At 47.7% G+C, this 21,037-nt stretch overlaps 1 protein-coding gene across 1 annotated transcript in view; it reads left to right on the forward strand.

Moving 5' to 3' along the window:
• The window catches only part of KSR2 (kinase suppressor of ras 2), a gene marked incomplete at its 3' end in the record, with an annotated part of 280,786 nt that overhangs the window by 113,581 nt on the left and 146,168 nt on the right, over positions 1 to 21,037 (forward strand). The window contains exon 4 of the mRNA XM_080649604.1: positions 4,666 to 5,179. Coding sequence (XP_080505730.1) covers positions 4,666 to 5,179 — 514 coding nt within the window. The remainder of the gene's footprint in view (positions 1 to 4,665; positions 5,180 to 21,037) is intronic.

Genomic DNA, 21,037 nt, shown 5'->3' on the forward strand with positions numbered 1-21,037 from the left:
AGCCATGGGGGGAAAAAAGAGGAACAACTGTAATAATCTGAACAATAAAGATTTATTAAAAAATAAATAAAATAAAATACTTAGAAGACTAGCTGGTACATAGTAAATGGTCAATAAACAGTATTATTTACGTTAATAGTAATTGTTCTTACTATGATTTTTTTGCATAACCAGTGACTCTATTTAAACATTTTCAACCAGCATGTAAAAGTTCCATTTCTTGCTACAAAGTTATGAGGATTAAAGTAAAAACTTACTTTTTTTTTTTTATTTCATTAGTAACTTCAGTCTAATGTATTCAACCAGCACCTAATTCTCTCTGGAAAGCTTGGAGGATTAAACTAACAAGCGCTTTGAAATGTTCACAGAAGTTGCAAGCAGTGGCAATTCTGAACAGTGGTCTCTGCCAGTTCTGTCTTTGAAGGGCTAAAGCGCATGTCATCCAAGGCTGGCTCTGAAATTCAGATGAATTCTGAGTCGTGCATTGGCTTGTTTATAGCATTTTAATGGGAAAGGATGAAGAAGTTAGACACTTGCCTAGGCTTTTTGAAATCATTTCCTCCCTTGAAAATGTTGTTTATTTCTTAGTTCCTTACTAGAGAATATCAAAAGAAACCCCCCTGCATCTTGAAATGTCTTTAATCAATCCCCAGACCTTTCATGCCTTAAAACCTATTCCCTTCTCCCCGCCCAGCTCAAGACTTGAAATAAAATGGTTTTCCAGAAATGGATGACAAGATAGCAAGGGTTGCGATGAATAACCCTCCAAGCACCTTGGTACACACCTCCCCTATTTAAAATGAAAAATTACCCTTTTCCCTGAGACTCTATTAAAAAGGGGATCAGAGCAGCAGGGGAAGAGTTGATATAATGCAGCCCATCGCAGCAGCCTTCCAAGGGAGGAGTGGAGGCCCCGCCCGTGGAGCAGCTGGCAGTGGGACGATGAAATGAGGCTCTTTGCCTCTTCATCCCCAAACTTCTGATTTTGAAATGGAGGCATGGAGAGGCGAGGATTTAATGGTGATGGGAACTGGGCAGGGGTAAAGCCTTTCTTCTGCTCTGTTCATCAGGGCAAGTTAATTTTTTAAAAATGTATTTTTTTTAAAATAAATCTTTATTCAGATTATTACAATTATTTCTCCTTTTTCCCCCCATAGCTCCCCTCCACCCATTTCCCACCCCACCTTCTGCCCTTACCTCCCCCCCACTGTCCTCATCCATAGGTGTATGATTTTTGTCCATTCTCTTCATGAACCCCCCATACCCCTTTCCCCCTGAGAATTATCAGTCCACTCCCTTTCTATGCCCCTGATTCTGTTATATTCACCAGATTATTCTGTTCCTCAGGTTTTTAATTCACTTGATTTTTAGGTTCGCTTGTTGATAGATATGTATTTGTTGTTCATAATTTTTCTCTTTACTTTTTTCTTCTTCCTCTTCTTTAAGAATACCTTTCAGCATTTCATATAATACTGGTTTGGTGGTGATGAACTCCTTCAGCTTTTTCTTATCTGTGAAGCTCTTTATCTGACCTTCAATTCTGAATGATAGCTTTGCTGGGTAGAGTAATCTTGGTTGTAGGTTCTTGCTATTCATCACATTGAAAATTTCTTGCCACTCCCGTCTGGCCTGCATAGTTTCTGTTGAGAAGTCAGCTGACAGTCGTATGGGTGCTCCCTTGTAGGTAATTAACTGTTTTTCTCTTGCTGCTTTTAATATTCTCTCTTTGTCTTTTGCTCTTGGCATTTTAATTATGATGTGTCTTGGTGTGGTCCTCTTTGGATTCCTTTTGTTTGGGGTTCTGTGGGCTTCCTGGACTTGTAGGTCTATTTCTTTCACCAGGTGGGGGAAGTTTTCGGTCATTATTTCTTCAAATAGGTTTTCAGTATCTTGCTCTCTCTCTTCTTCTGGCACCCCCATAATTCTGATGTTGGTACGCTTGAAGTTGTCCCAGAGTCTTCTTACATTATCTTCAACTTTTTGGATTTTTTTTTTGCTTTTTGCTTTTTCGGTTGAGTGTTTTTTGCTTCTTTGTATTTCAATTCTTTGACTTGATTCTTGGGTTCCTCTATTCTGTTTCTGGGTCTCTGTATAATATTTTTTATTTCAGTCAGTGTATGTTTAATTTCTAGTTGGTCCTTTTTCATATCTTCGAGGGTCTCGTTATATTTATCGGCCTTTTCTAGGATATTCTTAAAAAGTCTTATAACCGTGGTTTTGAATTCTATATCCAGTCGTTTGTTTTCCTCCATTTCTTTCGTTTGTGATCTGATTCTTTGACCCCGCATTTTCACTGATTCCCTGAGTTGGTAAGGTAGATATTTGTGCTAGGTTTCCAATATGGCCCAGTGGGTCTGCTTCCCCAGTTAACCTGAGGTGGACACTCTTGGTGCACCCCTTTGTGGACTGTGTGTACAGCCTTGTTGTAATTAAGTCTTTATTGTTGTTGGTATCACTGGGAAGAATTGACCTCCGGGCCAGTTGGCTGTAAGGATCAGCTGTGTCTATGCTGGGAGAAGTTCGGTGCTGGAGACAGCCTTATAGGATTAGACTTGCCAAATTGCAGTAGCCTCTGTGCTCAGCTTGGATGGGGTGGAGTCTCAGTCTTGGCTTCCTGTCAGCCTTGCCCTTGCGCGCATGTGCGCTTTCAGTCCTCCGCCTTCCCCAGCTCGAGTCTCCGCCTGAGAGTCCAGACTCCCCCCACAAGAGCGTGGGTCCCCAGGGGCTCGCCTGGAACTGGGGTTCAGTGCAGTCAGAACTGGGGCTCAGTGCAGTCAGGATCCTCTGACTCCCTTCCACTAGGGAAAGCCTGTGGCAACCTCCGCAGCCTTTGTGCGCACTGGCCCACGTGCGCCTTCAGACTTCTGCCTTTCCCAGCTCGAGTCTCCGCCCGAGAGTCCAGACTCCCCCCGTAAGAGCGTGGGTCCCCAGGGGTTCGCCTGGAACTGGGGTTCAGTGCAGTCAGAACTGGGGTTCATTGCGGTCGGAGGCTTCCTTCCCCCTTCCGCCAGAGAAAGTCAGCCAGGCTCTCAGCAGCCCTTCCTCTCTGCGCGCACAAAGCCCCTTTTCCATACCTCCAATTCTCTGTGAGCTTTTCTCTTTGCTTCTAGTTGTAGAATTTTCACTCAGCCAGCTTTCCTGTGGTTCTGGATGGTGTCCGTTCTGTCTTTTAGTTGTAGTTTTGAAATTGTTGTGCAAGGCAGCAGTTTAGGTGTTTACCTATGCCGCCATCTTGGTTTCTCCCTAAAAATGTATTTTTATTGATTTCAGAGAAGGGGGGGGGGGAGAGAGAGAGAAACATCAATGATGAGTGAGAATCATTGATCGGCTGCCTCCTGCATGTCCCCTACTGGGGATCGAGCCCGCAACCTGGGCATGTGCCCTTGACAGGAATCGCACCCTGGACCTTTCAGCCCACAGACGGACGTTCTATCCATTGAACCAAACAGGCTAGGGTGGGGGCAAGTTAATTCGAAACAACTTCAGGACGGGGATACTTGGGGGGACAACTCGGTGCTTCCTTGAATATAGTGGAGGTGTGTGTGTGTGAAGAACTGTAGGCTCTGCCTACTGCCCCGCTTACCTCTAGGTGACTACCCTGGAAGAGGTTTTAGCCAAGTCCTATCACTCATTCACAACTCATTTATAAAATGAATCAGTAGCACCTACTTTACAGGGCAGGTAAGGTAAACACAGTGAATGCCTGGGGAGCAAATTGGATGCGTCCCAGGCACCCAGAATAGGTGTCTCCAGCGTCCTCAATCACCTGCCTCTGTGTCTGCATCATCGTGCTGGTCCAGGCTCTGAGCTGACGGCGTCACTCACTTTATCTCATTGTGTGCTCCTTACTTCACTCTAATATTTGCTCAGATGCCCACTGTTACTTCCTCATTCTCTGCTGACTGAAGGGACTCCCCAGCATTAGTTTTTTTGTGTGTTCCAAGCCCTGCTTTCTTTCCCTTATTGCACTTATTATCACTGACAATCACAGATAATGTATTGTACATGGCATCTTATAGATAACATTTTACCTGTGTCATTTATTTGTTTATCCCCCTTTCTTCCGTGTTTCTCCACAAAGTATGCGAGTTCTGCAAGGACAGGAACTTTTGTCTTTTTCATTCATTGCTCTATCTCGGTTCCCAGAATAATGTCTGGTACCTGAGAGGTGTTCAGATATCTATGAAACACTTGGATGAGTGAGTGAATGCATTTGACCCTCATTGCACCCTCCAAGGGAGTCGTAATCATTCTCATTTTACAGACGTCAAAACTGAGGCTCAGAGAGGTCAAGTAACTTGCCCAAGGCCACAGAACTGGTCATTGTTGGAGCCAGAGTTCTAAGCCAGATCTCTCTGAGTCCCTACCACGCATTCTTTCCATTTCACCCAGGGAGGGCGAGAGCTATAGTTAGTGACAATGTCCACGTTGCTTCTTTGTGGCCTTGGAATGCAGTATATTATGAAGATAACTTAATAAATATTTTTACTTTCTTAAACAGTTTTATGTATGTTAAATGGACAATAAGCTTGTATCCCTTGAGCAAATACAGTGTAGTGTGCATATGCGGTCACGTGTGTAATGTGTATACAGTGTAATGTGCACATGTGCATAAGTACAGACAGTGTAACCTGTTTTGTTCTCTGCTCCTTTGTTACAACTCAGGTGGCAACCTTTCCAAACAAGACTGGACCATCCAGTGGCCCACCACGGAGACGGGGAAGGAGAACAGCCCAGTGTGTGCCCCGGAGCCGACGCCATGGATCCGCACCCACCTCTCCCAGAGCCCCAGGGTGCAGTCCAAGTGCGCCCAGCTCTACTGTCACGCCAGCCCCACCCCTGGGGCCCCTGTGTATACCCAAGTGGACAAGCTCACCGTGGACGCCTACCCAGGCCTGTGCCCGCCACCGCCCCTGGATTCAGGCCACCGTTCCCTGCCCCCATCGCCCCGGCAGCGGCATGCAGTCCGCACCCCACCACGCACCCCCAATATTGTCACCACCGTGACCCCTCCAGGCACGCCGCCCATGAGGAGGAAGAACAAGCTGAAGCCCCCAGGGACCCCACCGCCCTCCTCCCGGAAGCTGATCCACTTGCTCCCGGGGTTCACAGCCCTGCATCGGAGCAAGTCCCACGAATTCCAGCTGGGCCATCGCGTGGACGAGGCCCACACGCCCAAGTGAGTGCATGGTGGGTGCCCTGGGGCAGCTGAGCCCGGGGCTGCAGGAGGGGGTAGGTGGGGGCTGCCCATTTGAGGCCCAAGACCCGCCCAGCTCAGGGAAGCCTGAATAGACTTGTGTTTCCCTCCTCCAGTTGAATGAAAGACTCAGCCTTCTGGGAGTCAGTGTCACTTGGTTGCCAGATTAAATGCCCAAAATCTATTCACTATAGAGGGTGGTGCCACTTCTGGAAAAGACAGGGAGAAGGCACTGTTCTCTGTCTTGATTTTTGACTTATTTGATAGAATTTGAAGTGAACTTCTTAGTGTGATAAATGGGGAGATAGAAACATTCCTCCCAGGGCCAACCTCTCCACTGTGCTTTGGCTCCTGACGGTGGCTTGAGTCATCGGGGGCAGCTGCCCAGCACTTTGATTTAAGATAATGGAAACCGGGATGAGGGCATGATATCAGCATGGGGAGGAGCAGTCACACGGAGACGGGCAGTACGTGAGGCCTTTGAAAACCAAGACAGAGGACAGGAACAAGGTTGGGGACAGCTGAGACCCCAGAAATGCCTCCAGAAACTGGAGGCCAAAATGAGGAAACAATTCAAAGCCAAGTGTGTGGCCTCAGCATGGCAGACGTAAGGTAGCCACAAGGCAGTAGCCACAAAACAGTCATGATTGATTGTTGTTAAATAGGGCACCTCTAGAGTCCCTTCTGGGGCAAGGGCAGGTCCTGGACCCACCCCAGAGTGAAGCTGGGCTCTCTGTACCACATTATGCCCGACGGAAGGATTTGATGATTTGAGTCTCATTCATTCATTCATCATACATTTTTACCAAGTCCTACAGGGATTCTGTGGTGAGCAAATGACCGGCTTCCCAGGAGTTTACAATGGAGAAGGAAAGAATGCTAAGTTAGGAGACTAGAACAGTAAGGTGTGTAGAGAAGGACAAGGAAGGTGGTGGGGTCTACCTTGGAAGCATCAATAAGATTGAGAGTCCGAGTCCCAATTTGGGAGAGTCTGAGCCCCACCTGTCAGTGAAACTCTCCTCTCTTCTCCCCTACATTTGGTCTGGGAGCAGTTACTCCTCCAAGACATATTTGAGGCTCCGTTGTTCGCTGGGCGGGCTCATTCTTGGGCCTTCCCTGCTCTCTGTCCCAGGGACACAATGCTGCTGTGCAGACTCCCCCCTGAGGTGTCAGCTGCCTGAAGGAGTTGTGCCCTGTTTAGTGGTTTTATTAGGCTCTGCATCCCTGCAGCAAAACACTCACTGGCTTGTTGGTTCATTCTGCAAACTTATTTTTCAGTGCTTTGATGTGCAGGGTCTGTGTGAGGGGCCTGGAGTTCAGGGTTCAGAGGAGTCAGGCTGAAAACATCAGTTTATAACTTGGTGGGGAAAGGCCTGGAGCAGAGAAAGTAAGGCTAGGGCTGCAGGAGCCTGATGAGGATCACCTAAAACATCCCAGGGAGCCGGGGACAGCTTCCTGGAGGAACCGTCCTCAAAGACAGGGGTCAGAAAACGTGTCCTGTAAGAAGCCAGGGAGTAAAGAGCCCTGGGGTCTGCCATCCTGCGGCCTCTCTTGCATCCACCCAGCCCTGAGGTTGTAAGTGAAACCAGCCATCCTATCTAATAAAAGAGTAATATGCAAATTGACCATCATTCCAACACAAAAGATGGCTGCCCCCATGTGGTCAAAGATCCTGTCCACATGTGGACACAAGATGGCCACCACAAGATGGCCAGCAGGGGAGGGCAGTTGGGGGGAACCAGGCCTGCAGAGGAGGGAAGTTGGGGGTGACCAGGCCTGCAGGGGAGGGCAGTTAGGGGTGACCAGGCCTGTAGGGGAGGGCAGTTAGGGGTGACCAGGCCTGCAGGGGAGGGCAATTAGGGGCAATCAGGCTGGCAGGGGAGCAGTTAGGCATCAATCAGGCTGGCAGGGGAGTGGTTAGGGGGTGATCAGGCTGGCAGGCAGAAGTGGTTAGGGGCAATCAGGAAGGCAGGCAGGTGAGCAGTTGGGAGCCAGCAATCCTGAATTGTGAGAGGGATGTCAGTCGGACATCCCTCGAGGGGTCCCATATTGGAGAGGGTACAGGCTGGGCTGAGGGACACACCCCTCCGTGCACGAATTTTGTGCACCGGGCCTCTAGTAAGTGATAAGCAAATGAATGGGCACAATAGTCTTCCAATACATCCTCTAAAAAAGTAGTTTTATTGATTTTTAGAGAGAGGAAGGCAGAAGGAGAGAGAGAGAAACATTGATGGATCGGCTGCCTCCTACACACCTCTACCAGAGATCAAGCCCCGAACTTGGGCATGTGCCCTGACCTGGAATCGAACCAGCAACCTTTTGGTGCATGGGACAGTGCCCAACCAACTGAGCCACACTGGCCAAAGCTCCTCCAGTAAATCTTTATTTATAAAAACAAGTAGTGGGCTGATTTGGCCTTTGGGCTGCTGTAGTTTTCCAACACTGGACCTAAGAAGCGACCTGCAGAGTGGGTGGGGTTGGCCGGGTGAAGAGAGAGGGGAGAGCACGGCGGCAGGAGAATGGCGGGCGGGCTGGGTACTGAAAAGGGCCCTGGGCTCCACCTGGAGCCTGTGCGTGCTTGTGGAGTGGTGAGGGGTGCAGAGGAGGAGCTGCTGGGCAGTTGGGAGTTTATCCTGAAGTCCGTCAGCAGGGGGCCTCAGGAAGGGCTCTGGTGACCTGTCACGTGTCATTTTAGCCTCAAGGCCTCAGTCCAGTTGCTCTGAGCCCTTTTGTTCCTGTTTTCTATTAATTAATTCTTCCAAGTATGCAGTACTGCCTCCCAGGACGCAGGAGAGTGTGGCTCTGGCCGCACAGTAAGCAGAAGTCAGTGGGGGCTCTGCCATCTGCTGCTGGCGGGAAGGATGGCACCTTCTAGGGCCGCTCGTTTCCTGCCTGCGTCACCTCCCATGGCCTCCTGACCTACAGCTGGTGGGCGAGGGCCTGTGGGGACTCTGCAATTGAACATGAGTGTGGCCCGGGGATGTCTGATGGCTGCCGAGAGCTCTCCAGCTCCCCTCCCTCCCCCTCCTGCTCCCCTCAGGCTGGAGGCATTTGTCAACTTGAATGAATAGAGGAAGAATAAAACTAGTAACAGCTTTCCAGGCGGCTGCGGTCCTTCCATCGTAGCAGGGCTCCCAGGAGCTGTGAGGGGAGTAGGCGAGGTGAATCTTGTAGGTGCCTAATGGTTTTCGGGAAGTAGTCACCGGACTGGCGTATCTTCCAGCCCTGCTCGGGTCTCAGGGTCACACTTTGTACATTGGAGAGATGACCTTTCAGGGCGGGCTGTTGCCGCAGGCCCAGGGGAAGAAGATGCCTGTGCACCAACCTGGGCTTTAGGGCAGGGAGCAGCCGGGGTGGATGGGGACCTGTGTTGGGTGTCACCTGAGGTTGGCACCAGCTTGGGTTTCACTTCCCAAGATGTTGAGACTTAACGTTTTGTTTTCAGTGAATATGATGGGGGACTATCTAAGAAACGTGTTCTTTGCCCAGGGAAGGTATAGACTCATTTTCTTACACCCTCTGTTTTGTAGAACTTGAGAATTTGAGGACTTGAGAATTTCCCTATCTTTGGAGGGAGAGCTTTTTGGACAGCAACTCAGCCCTGGGGGGGGGGGTGGGCAGTTAGGAAGGCTTTGTCCTTGTCCTTGATCTGATGGCTAAACTTAGAGAGGCTCTCAGTTAAATGGCTATGGTTTTCCTCACACCAAACTGACCCTCCACTCCTTTCCAACTCTGCCTCCATATTTCTGTTACCATACTGTGGTGCAACAAATAAAAATGGTAGAAACAGCCAACATTTATTGAGTCCTTACCATGCTATGGGCATGGTACCAAGCACTTCATATGTAGTATCAATTTCTACAACCCCATGAAGTAGCTGGTATCACCATCTCTCTGTTGTAGCGAAGAAACCAAGTTATATAACTCACTTAGGATCACATCTTCCCAAATCTGGTCCACCACCTGTTTTTGTAAATAAAGTTTTATTGGAACAGTGACACTTGCTCATGGACTGAATGTCTGTTGCTGCCCTTGCAACTGAGACTATGCTTGGTAGAGCCTAAAGGATTCACTACCTGGCCCTTTCAGAAAATGCTTGAGGAATCCTGTCCTTAACTGATCGGTGGCAAATGCAATACAGATCTGACCCAGTGGCAGGACTTAAGACTATGTACCCCAGGCTGTTTCTGTGGTGGTTGTGCCTGTCACTTGTGCATCCAGCAGGTTTTGAGTCCCTACTGTGTTCCTGGGTTGTGAGTTCTTTGAGGGTAGGAATGCTGTCTTATTCTTCTCTGTCACTTGTGTGCTTAACAGCTCTGGGTACATAGTTGAAGGCTCAGTGAATGTTTGCTGGAGGAATGAGTGAGTGAGTGAATGAATGATTCTCCACCTCAGCATTGGAAACCACCTTTCCCCCCTGTGCTCCCTCCACCCCCCGCCAGGCTGTCAGTCTAGTTCTCTCTCTATTACAAAGCGAATGTGAAAGAAGCTACATAGGGAGGGTCCATGTCCAGGTACGCTCCTGTAGAGCAGGGATGGTGGCAAGAGACAGTATCCCTGCTGAAGACCTGCCGGGCAGGGTCACGTGGAAGCACCTGGCTGGTGCCAGAGGAAGCGTTCCTTACTGTGCTTTTGGACAAATATCTTAGAATTGTCCTCTCTCAGAATTCAAATTGTGAACATCACAACACACTTCGTATGCAAGCAGTGTTTACCCCTGGCAGGCACAGCCCTGAATGTGAATGTGTTGGGCCCCTTCATGGAGCTGCTGCAAGAGGTCTGCAGGCGAGGGGGGCTCTTCCACTTGCTCGGCGGAGTTCCAGGGACCGGCAGAGCAGCACCACTTCAAGGGCTGTTGTGAAGACAAAGTCTCCAGTAGGGAACTTCTTTGTGAGCAAGGAATATAATTCATGTGAAATGTAAAGTTTCCAACTCAACGTCAAGGTGGTGTTGCCTGCATTTCACAAAAGGAAGCCAGCATTTATTGAGCACCAGTTCCTTGCATTCCTGCATCTCTTAGCACCAGTTAGCATTTTTCCGACTTGGAAATGATGTAGGAAGCAGTCTTGACCTCTGAACTCTGGACTGTCTGGTGCCAAAGCTAATGATTTTGGCCCCTCCCCACATTTGCTGTGACCCTTTTGTCATGGTTTGGCTGTGGGGTAAGGCAGCATAGATGACTTGGCCTTAGGCTCCTACTACCTACCTGAGACCTCCTGTGTCTGCAGCTCGCTGGGCTCGGGACCCAGCATCACATGAACTGAGAGCTCGGTGCTGTCTGGACCTCGGGGCCATTATCCACGCTCTAATGTTACACGGCCCTGGGGGGCCTTGGGTTGCTCACCAGGCACTGTGTTCTGAGTTTTTCTCAGTTATCCATTTAGGTTTTCAAGAATATTTCCGAAGTGTGGGAGGCAAGGGGCTCACAGGGAGCCAGAGGATCTCTCAGAAGTTAATGTTCCGTCCCAGGTTATAATGGACAGCAGCTGGAATGTCTGCCTGGGCCAATTTGCTGTGAGCAGCTCTGCACTTGGCCTCCAGTGAAGAATTAGTGAGTTTACTTATCCATGGTGAGTGCAGGTGTAGCAAAATGACGGAGCTTCCTGCAGGTGGGAAAAGTGGGTCTTTTTCTCACATGACCCCTTTGCCTTCTCCCTCCTTTTTCCTCATCTGCCTCTTGTCACTGTGAGCAGGTCACATGCTTCCCACTGTCCTCTCTCTTCCCTTTAGCCGCTTTATTGGCAATTTTTAAAAGTGAGTATTTAATACAATAAAAAACATAGACTTTAAATTCATTGAATTTTGATAAACATATATCCCCAGGTACCCACCACCCCAGAATGATAAAACATCATTCTGGCTGGTGTGGATCAGTGATTAGTGTTGGCCCACCCACCAAAGGGTTGTGGGTTCAACCGGTCCGGTTGGGGCGCCTGCTGGAGGCAGCCAATCGATGTGTCTCTCTCACATCAATGTTTCTCTCCCCCTCCTCTTCCTCTTTTCTACTCTAAAAAAAAAAAAAAAATCAATGGAAAAAATATCCTTGGGCGAGAATTAACAAAGAAAAGAAAAAAAAAGGTATAGAATATTTCTCATTCACTCTGGAAAATTCCATCATGCCTCCTTTCCAATCATATCCCGCCCCCCCCCCTTGAAGGCAACCACAATTCTGATTTTTCTCCCATAGCTTAGGCCTCTTATAGAACATCCTGTATATGGAATCATGCATTATACACACTTGCGATTGGCTTATTTCACTTAACATGATGTTTTTGAGATTAATCCATGTTGTTGTGTGGATTAGTGGTTCATTCTTTTGTATTACTTTGTTACTGTGTGTTACTGGTATTGCATTGTGTGAGTACACAATAGTTTATTTATTCCTCCCTTACTGTATTCGTTTCTTAGGACTGCTACAGCAAAGTACCACAAACGTGGTAGCTTAAAACAGCAGAAATGTATTCTCTCATGTTCTGGAGGCTAGAAGTCCAAAATCAAGGGGTTAACTGAGCCTTGCTTTCTCAGGATAGAGAATTCTTTCTTGCCTTTTCTAGCTTCTGGGGACTCAGGGCAGTCCTTGGTGTCTTGGGCTTGTAGCCGCATCATTCCAGTCCCTGCCTCTGTCTACACTGGGCCTTCTTCCCTCTGTATTTCCTCTCCTCTTCTTATGAGGACACCAGCCATTAGAGTTAGAGCCCACTCTAATCCATTATGACCTTAGCTTAACTTGATCACATCTGCAAACAGCCTGTTTCTAAATAAGGCCACATTCACAAGTGCTAGGGTTAGGGCTCACTGCACTTCCATTGATGGGCATTTTATAGTGTTTCCAGTTTGGGGCTCTTGGGATGAAATCTGCTATGAACATTCTATACAGGGCTTTATTTACTTATTTTTTTTAAAATATATATTTTATTGATATTTTACAGAGAGGAAGGGAGAGGGATAGAGAGCTAGAAACATCGATCAGCTGCCTCCTGCACACCTCCCACTGGGGACGTGCCCGCAACCAAGGTACATGCCCTTGACCGGAATCGAACCCGGGACCCTTCAGTCTGCAGGCCGACGCTCTATCCACTGAGCCAAACCGGTTTCGGCTACTTATTTTTTATGTACAAATGTTTTCCTTTCTCTTGGGTAAATACCTAGCAGTAGAATTCCTAGGTCATAGCATATTTGTTTAACTTTATTATTTTAAAAATATATATTTTTATTGATTTTAGAAAGAAAGGGAGAGGGAGAGGGAGAGAGAGAGATAGAAACATTAATAATGAGAGAATCATTGATTGACTGCCTCCTGCATGCCCCACACTGGGGATGGAGTCCGCAATCCTGGCATGTGCCCTGACCAGAATCAAACCATGACCTCCTGGTTCATAGGTGGACACTCAATCACTGAGCCATACTGGCCAGATTATTTCTTTACCTTTATAATAAATCATTATACTGTTTTCCAGAGTGGTAGTACTGTCACATCCCCACCAGCAATGTGTGAGAAGTCGGTGGTTGTCAGCATGGAGCAGTTTTGTCCCCAGGGGACATTTGGCAATGTCTGGAGACTTGTTTTTGGTTGCCATAATTTTTTTTTTGGGGGGGGGGTACAGGAGAGTGCTGCTAGCATCTATCACCGGGGTAGAGACTAAGGATGCCGATAAAACATTCTACAGTGTATGCAGCAGTGCCCTCTCACCCCCCCCCCAGAAAGAGTTATCCAGCCCAAAATATGAGGAGTGCCAAGGTTGAGGAACCCTGCTCTGCATCCTTGTCATCGCTTGATATTGTCAGGCTTCTAACTTTATTTATTCTAGTAGGTATGAAGTGGTATCTTGTGTTTTAATTTGCATTATTTAATTAATGCATTTCCCTGAGGGCTAAAGATGTTGAACATCTTTTTGTGGATTTACTGGCCATTTCTCTCTCTCTCTCTGAGCTATCTGTTCAAGTCTTTTGCCTAATTTTTAATTGGGTTACTTATCTTCTTCTTAACTGTGTGGTAGGCCCTTTGTCAGATTATGTCTTGTGGATATTTTCTTTCAATCCATAGGTTCCCTTATCACTTGTGTATCGCTGTCTTTCAAAGAGCTGACAGTCTCAGTGTTAATGGAGTTCTATTAATCACTTCTTTTCTTTTGTGTTTAAGGCTTTTTATATCCTGTCTAAGAAATCTTTGCAAGTCCCAAGATAGTCTCCCGGTTTCTTCTAGAACTATTACAGTTTTAGCTTTTATGATAGGTTTATTATCCGTCTCACGTTAATTTTTGCATATGGTGTGAGGTAAGGGTCAAGCCTCATTATTTTCCACATGAGTATCCAGTTGTTACAGCACCATTTGTTGAAGAGACCACCTATTCTCCATTGACTTATGAGGAATCTTTGTCAAATATAAATCAGCCATGATTATGTGGGCCTATTTCACACCTGCATTCTGTTCTGTTTTTATGCCAGTGCCGCACTGTCTTGATTCCCATCGGCTCCCTGGCCCCCTCTCCTCCATCTCTTCTGTGTTTTTCCCTCTCTCAGCTCCCCCTCTTTCATTAGGCTCCTGTTGAGGGCAATTGGGAGAGAAAAAGTAAGCTAATTGTTTCTTTTTCTTTGTTGATGCCTCTTTGCAGGCTATTTCTCGTGTGTGTGTGTGTGTGTGTGTGTGTGTGTGTGTGTGTGTGTGTGTGTGAGAGAGAGAGAGAGAGAGAGAAAGAGAGAGAGAGAGAGAGAGAGAGAGAGAGAGAGAGAGAACTGACGTAGACAGGATGAAAAAGCCTAAGCTGGCTGTACCTGGCATCTTTGTTCACTCGTTTTCTTACTTCTCACCCAGCATTACTTCTCACTTGCCCTGAGGACATACTGTCTAAACAGCCAGGCCTCATTCCTCCCAGTGTCTTTGACTCTGTTGACTCCTTGAAACTCCCACCCACCACACACTCCCAAGTCTTCCTGGAATCAGTCACAAAAGGTCATATTTTTTTCTCTTCTAATGAGTGACTCATCAAAGCTAGGGCTGAACATTTGCAAACAGCCATCCCTACAAGGGATTGAAAATGTTTCTTGTCTCTGCTGATTTTCCCATTTATTCCTGGCATGTTCTTGTGCCTCTGACGCTGCTGGCTGTGTCCTGTGCTTCAGACCCCCCTCCCCCCCCCCGCCTGTTTGACGTAGATCATGGAGCACCCAGCAGCCCAGAACTGCATGGCAGGGTGGGGGCAAGACTATTTTTTGCTGATGACCCAAAGAGATGATGCTGGTAGTGTAGCTGCCAGCAGCAAAGCCACCTAGGCTCTCGTGACTCTTCAGGGCCCAATGGAAAGGTTACATTGCCCATTGCATCACTATTTAGGAAAAGTCCCATTTGTATTTGCAAATGGTAGGTCAGAACCTGTACTGAGTCCTCGGCACCCGTGGGGGCAATGCTGCTCACTTCCAGGTAGAGTTTAAAAGACTTACATTCTGATTTCCTTTATATGTGGAATCTAAAGAACAATGTGAAAGAACAAGCAAAAAAACAAACAAAAAAAAAACCAGACTCATAAACACAGACAACAGACTGAGGGCTGCCAGAGGGGAGGGGATTGGGGGAGTGGGTAGAAAAGGTGAACGGATTGAGAAGTACAGATTGGTAGTTACAAAATGGTCCCGGGGCTGTAAAGTACAGCACAGGGAATGTGATCAATAGTATTGTAATAACTGTGTACAGTGCCAGGTGGGGACTGGGGACATCAGGGGGACACTTTGTAAAGTATATGATTGTCTAACCACTATTCAATGTAAACTATAATTGAAAAAATTTAAAATAAAAAAAATTAGGAACAAAAGATATACACTAAACCCTATCCTGAAACATGTTATGTTTCAAAGAGAAAATTGAAATAGAAAGCGCAGGCTTTAAAGACAGCTTGGGTCTCAGATACTCACATAATAATTTTTGTTGGTTTGGACACGGACAGTTTTTGAAGATCGATCCTAGAGCACCTGGGGAGGCTGTCCATAGGAGGTGCCGCTGGGCTGATCCTGCCGAGAGGGAAGAGTTTACCTGGGGAGGGCTGGGGAGGGGACGGCATGCCAGCAGAGAGGATGGTGGGAAAGCGAGAAACTTGCCTTCAAGAGGGGATGCTATTAGACTTATAGTTTATCAAGAGCAGCCAGAAGTATGGAATTTTTAGTGTGAAATTTCTCTATTTTTAAAAAACGTTGCCAACGAATCCAAATTTAAGCCTCATATGAGCCCGATAAAACTTGTTTGCTGTCCAGCCATTACGTCACAGGTCACCCCTTTGCATACTAAATGTAAAACCCTGCACAGCCATTCAATAAATGTTTTCCTTGACGTCCGCCAAAATGGAAAGCCCACAGGCCCATCACAGGGCAGTTGGTTGGGAGGGTGACCGTCCTCTCTTCTAGGGAGGTGGCCACACTATGTCATGCTTTGCCAGGGCTGTTGTTGGCCTACGTATTCAAGAGGCTAAAACACCCAGATGTTTGGGTGGCTGTTTTGTTTTAAGCACCTCCTGGCCATTGACAGTTGTCACCTCATTAATCTTCATGGCAGGAAGCCTGGCTTGGAGGGTTGAAGTTCACACATTTAATTCTGGCTAGGCATGTGTGACTCAGTTTCCCCATCTGACCAAGAGCCACCCACCCACCAACCTCATAGGCCAGGACTTGAGGGTAAAGGTGGAGGCTTCTTGGGTGGCAGTCGGACAAGAACAAGAATAAAGCCTGAAGGCCACATTAATTTGATGCCCCATCAGTCCAGTTCTGAATTATTTCAACGGGAATGACTTGTCTGGTTTGCTGAGCAGTAGCTTTACTTTCACAGACCCCAAACAATTGGATTTCACCAAAATGGTCCTACAAAAAGTGCCCTTCTCATGAACCTCTGTGCATTCCCAATGACTTGAGAAGAACCTGTTTCTATTTCGTTTTATAACCTAGCTATTAAAGATTCTTGCAGCACCTCTAGACAATACTCTTAACCCAGAGGGAGTTACTGCATTAAAAGTTATAAAAGTATATTTCTTTTAAAAGGTGCTGTACTTGATCTCCTTTTGTATTAGACAGGATTCTTTTGTTTGCAAGTGACTAAATCTCACACTGGCTCTTGCCACCAAATGCAGGTTTTTGTAGCTATTATTTCTCCAGATCCTTCTTGGAGCTCCATGTCCAGTGTTACTGTGGCCCTTCTGCGTTCCCTGGCCGCTGAAGTGGAATTGTGTTCCCTTCTAGGGTCCTCCTGATTGTTGCATTGTACTTGCATGGGGGCTGGGGGAGGATGGGGTGGTCTGTAGCTCATAGACCTTCCAAAAGTGATTCTTCTGAGCTGGCATGGGGCGACTTAGTGTTTCATTAATGTTAATTACAGCCCACATCATTTGAAGGGAGCCCAGATTCTTGCTAATCTCAGTGGAGAGAAACTTAGAACGCGCCCCTTAATGAGAAAGTTGTGTCTCTCTTGCACTGTAAAATTGAGTGTGACCGTGAATTTAGATGAGAATTTATGTATCCAGGGGCAACGTGGAGAGGCAAGAATTCCCCAAATATCTGCTTACTACTAGGTGAGTTTTAATCCTGGGTGTTGGGCAAAAAAATGAATGCTGGCTGGAACTTCTAGATTCCCAGGGGAACACCAGAGCCAGGGTGCATGGGGGTGATTCGAGTGCTCTCCCCATAGTGTAGCGTTTCTCCACTGCGACACTGGTGACATTTGGGGTTACGGAATTCTCTGTGGTGGGGGGCTTCCCTGTACATTGGAGGGTCTTTAACAGCTTCTCTTACCTCTACCCACTAGGTGCCAGTAGCAACCCCCTCCCCAAGTTGTGACAACAAAAAAATGTCTCCTGACATTGCCCAGCGTCCCCTGGAGGGCAAAACTTTCTCCAGTTGGGAAGCACTGGTAATAGTGGGGCCCCTCGGACGCCGATGCCCGTGTGAGTCCGGAGGCAGCTGCTGCAGGACACAGGGCTTAGAGGTCAGACTGACTGGATCCAGATCCCTGCAGCTGTGTGACCTTGGGCAAGTCACTTAACCTCTCTGAGCATAATAGCTGCTTCAAAGGTTGCTGTAGACATGAACTGGAATGGTGTCAATGAAGTGCAGGCACCAGGTAGATTTCCTGTGTTTTCTTTCCCTGCTGCCCCGCTCCCCTCCTCTCCCTCCTCCTTTTCTCGACCCTTCCTCCTTCTCCTCCTCACCCTCCTCCTCCCTCTCCTCCCCAGGCTCTGAGAATCGGTCCCCCCTTAGCTAATCCCTAGGGGCAGATGGTGCAGGCTGCCCCCAGGTTTCCTTTGCTTCTTCTTTCACCTCTCCTCATGCAATTCAGCAGGCAGGGCACAGGTTGGGGTAAAGGAAAAGTCCCACTTAATTAGTTAAAGTCCCCTTCAGAGAACGGTGCGGTGTTAGAATTTGCAGCTTCATGAGAGAGTTCCACCTGCAGCTCCAAAAGGAATAATAGATGAGTGAGATTGGAACCTCAGATCAGGTCCTCCTTCTGCATCAGAAACAGGCATTTGGAGGCAGACTTAAAGAGCTGGTTTTGATCATGAAGAGCTGCTGCTTTCCCCTTCCTGCCTCCAAATCATTCTGACCTCTTCAATGAATGCAGAAGGAATAAAGTATTGGGGAGTAATTTGCCCTCTCAGCCCCCAAACAGCTCAAGTAATTCTGTGCTGAACTCATTTAATTCCGACTTAGAAGCAGTGTTTGGTGGCATTCAGGGAGCCTAGGCAGTTGAAGTTGAGTCAGCCTCCGGGAGTAAGTTGTGTTTGTGCCAGTGCCCCATCCCCTGTTGTCCGGCCAGGATGCAGCCCCACCTCACCCCTCAGGCTAGTACCTGCTCCTCAGGGCGCACAGAAGGGAGGAAGGAAGAGAGGCAAAGGCTGTGATTGTGGTGTCCCTTGTCCTCGTCCTGCCCCTTCCTGTCCTCACCTATCCCCATCTTAAATGATAAAGGTAACCGGTGCTGGTGTGACAAACACAAACTATATAAGTAAGTGAAACAATACTTTCTTGTTTTAGTCCCTAAGTCACTGCTCTTAACCCTTCCTTGGCTAGGAAATGTTTTTTTGGAGAGTAATAGCTAACATGCCCAAATCTGTGGCAGTCAGGGTTCCCAGAGAAGCAACCAGCAGGCTGTGTCTGTCTCTGTCTCTATCTCTATCTCTATCTCTATCTCTGTCTCTGTCTCTGTCTCTGTCTCTGTCTCTATCTCTATATCTCTCTATATCATCTCTATCTATAGCAATATCATCTATTATCTATGTCTGTATCTCATCTATGTCATGTATATCTAAATCATTTATATCTAGATCAATATCACCTTTATCTCGCTCGCTCTCCTGTATCTATATCTATAGCTGTAACTATCTCTATTTTAAGTAATTGCCTCATGCGATTGTGGGGCTGGCAAGTCCAGAACCTTCCCAGCGGGCTAGCAGGCTGGACATTCTGGAGTTGATGTTGCCGTCTTGAGTCGAGAGGCAACCTGGAGACAGAATTCCTTCCCACATGCTGGGCGCTGTGTTAATACCTTTAACAAACAGCAGTTTATCATCAACTCCTATGAGCGCTCTAGCAGACAGATCAAGCTCATTGCTCCATTTCACAGGTGGAGGGATGAGGCTGGGAGGGAGCTGGTAAGAGTGTTCATGCTGCCGGGACAGGAAGGAGCAGCCCCTTCATCTGCCTCCAGCCAGTGGTATTTCTGAGGTTTTTGTGGTCTTCATGGCTCCCACTCTATCTCGCCTCCCAGCTCCGCCCTGAGACTCTGTCCCCAGGCTGCATCTTTTCTTGGGAAGAGTCGCCATCACCTCTCAAGGCTGAGGCTCCTGGAGAAGAGCGCAAAGAGCGTCTTTTTAGTAGAGATGAGATTTTTGCTGCTGAACAAATACGGAAGGTGGCTTGGGCTTCTACCTTGCCTCTTGCTAAAGAGCACAAGGCTGCAGAGGCCTGGTCACTGCCCATGGGGATGAGACAGGCACGAGCCCACCAGCAGCCCGTTTCTGGGCCTGGGAGGCTGGAGGTGGTTGATCTAACCCTGGCTCTGAGTGCCTCCCGCCCTGGCTGGCTCACCTGTAGCTGCCTGGAGATACATCCTGGCCCTGAGCGCAGCGCAGCTCCTCCAGGCAGCGGTGGTTGTGGGAGGAACAGAGAAGGGTGTGGTCACTTGTGTCTCGCTGATCCCCATATCACCAGGCTGACTCCTCATGGTGACACACAGCCAGCCACAGGCGGGCCCTCAGGCCTTCTTCCTCACCGCAGGATTGCCCACGGTTTTGAATATCATGGGAAGTAGCAAAGGGCATTCCGTAAGAGCTTAAGGTGATGATAGAGAGAACCATGGAGAATTTCAGAAAGAGCCTGCCAAGAAAAATTAAGGAAGAGGTCTAGCCAAAGTCTTCAGTTTCTGATCTGTGTGATCCATGGATCTCTCACGCCCAGACTTCTCTAATCCGCAAGGAGTGTCAATCCCACCTCCAAAATCTAGCTTGACTCCATCCACCCTTGATGTGACTGTTCCTACTGGATCTCCATTGGCCTGTCAACCATGATTCCCTTCTCCAAGCCCTTCTCCAGAGAGCTCCAGCCACTCTGGTCTTCAATGAGTTCCTGGAGCATGCAAGCACTTGTTGCCTCAGGGCCTTTGCACATGCCTTCTGTCTCCACCTTCCTTATCTCCACTCCCACTCTCTGCAGGGCCGACTCCTTCTAATCCTTCCAGTCTGAGCTCCAGCTGCTCAGAGAGGCCTTCCTGACCACCCTGTCATCCTCTATCTCAGCACCCTGTACGTTTCTTTCATAGCACTCAGGATACTGGAATGGTTTCGTTTATTTGATTGCAAGCTTGTCAGCCAACTCATATCCTGGCCCTCTTGAACATCTGTTTAAATGTTCTTTAAACAGATAGCTACTCAATTAGTTATATAAAATAGGGAAGGCAAATAAAGGGCACAGTGAGGGATGAGGTGGGGAAGATGTGATTTACACTGGACAGTTAGAGAAAGTGTCTCTGATTAAGTGACATTTAAGACAAGCTCTAACGGGTATGTAGATGTTAGCCAAGTGGAGAATGGAGTGAAGACTGTCTTACCCAGAGGGAACAGCATGTGCAAAGGTCCTGAAGCAGGAACAATTTTAGTGTGCTCATGGAAAAAATGCTGGCCTGGATGAACCATGGTGAGGGAGCAGATGTGACTTGGTGCCTGGCAGGAAGGCAGGGGTCAGAGTTTGCATTTGTTAAAAATCACCAGCATAATGGTACTTACCACCTATTCCATGCTACTGTTTGTTAGGCCCTGAGCTAAATGCTTCACACAGTTCTTTGAATTCTTAAAACCACGGGTCTGATTCTTTTCAGGGTTTAGATGAAGAATCTGAGTCTCCCAAAGGCCACGGGACATGCCCAGAGCCCCACCCCACAGCCTGCAGGGGCAGACTCTCATTTGAACCCAGGACCCCAAAGCTTTTCAACACCACAGAACACTTGCTCTGTCCGCATTGCGTTCCAACATCAGGTGCTTTTGCCCCAGCATCCAAGGCCACCTGGGGTGTGGGGAGGTGCAAGCACCTCAGGCTCCCCTACAATCCACCCTGCAACCCAGCTTTCTGCTCAGCCCTAATTCATACTTTGTCATGCATTTGAATGCTCCATTATTTCCTTCCCCCCAGAATGCTCTGAAACTTTCCCATTTCCTTGTTAAATAAAAGATGAGAAGCAGATAATCAAATCCAGATGCCCTCAAGGCCTTTGATGTCACCTGCCAATTTTTCTCTTGGTCATTTTTTTTTTTTCTTTAAACAAAACAAAAGCGATGGTATGATGGTTCGGAGCAAGAGGCCATATTCAAATGGTGT

The sequence above is a fragment of the Plecotus auritus genome (genome assembly GCF_963455305.1).
Source record: "Plecotus auritus genome assembly, chromosome: 13".
Lineage (NCBI taxonomy): Eukaryota > Metazoa > Chordata > Mammalia > Chiroptera > Vespertilionidae > Plecotus > Plecotus auritus.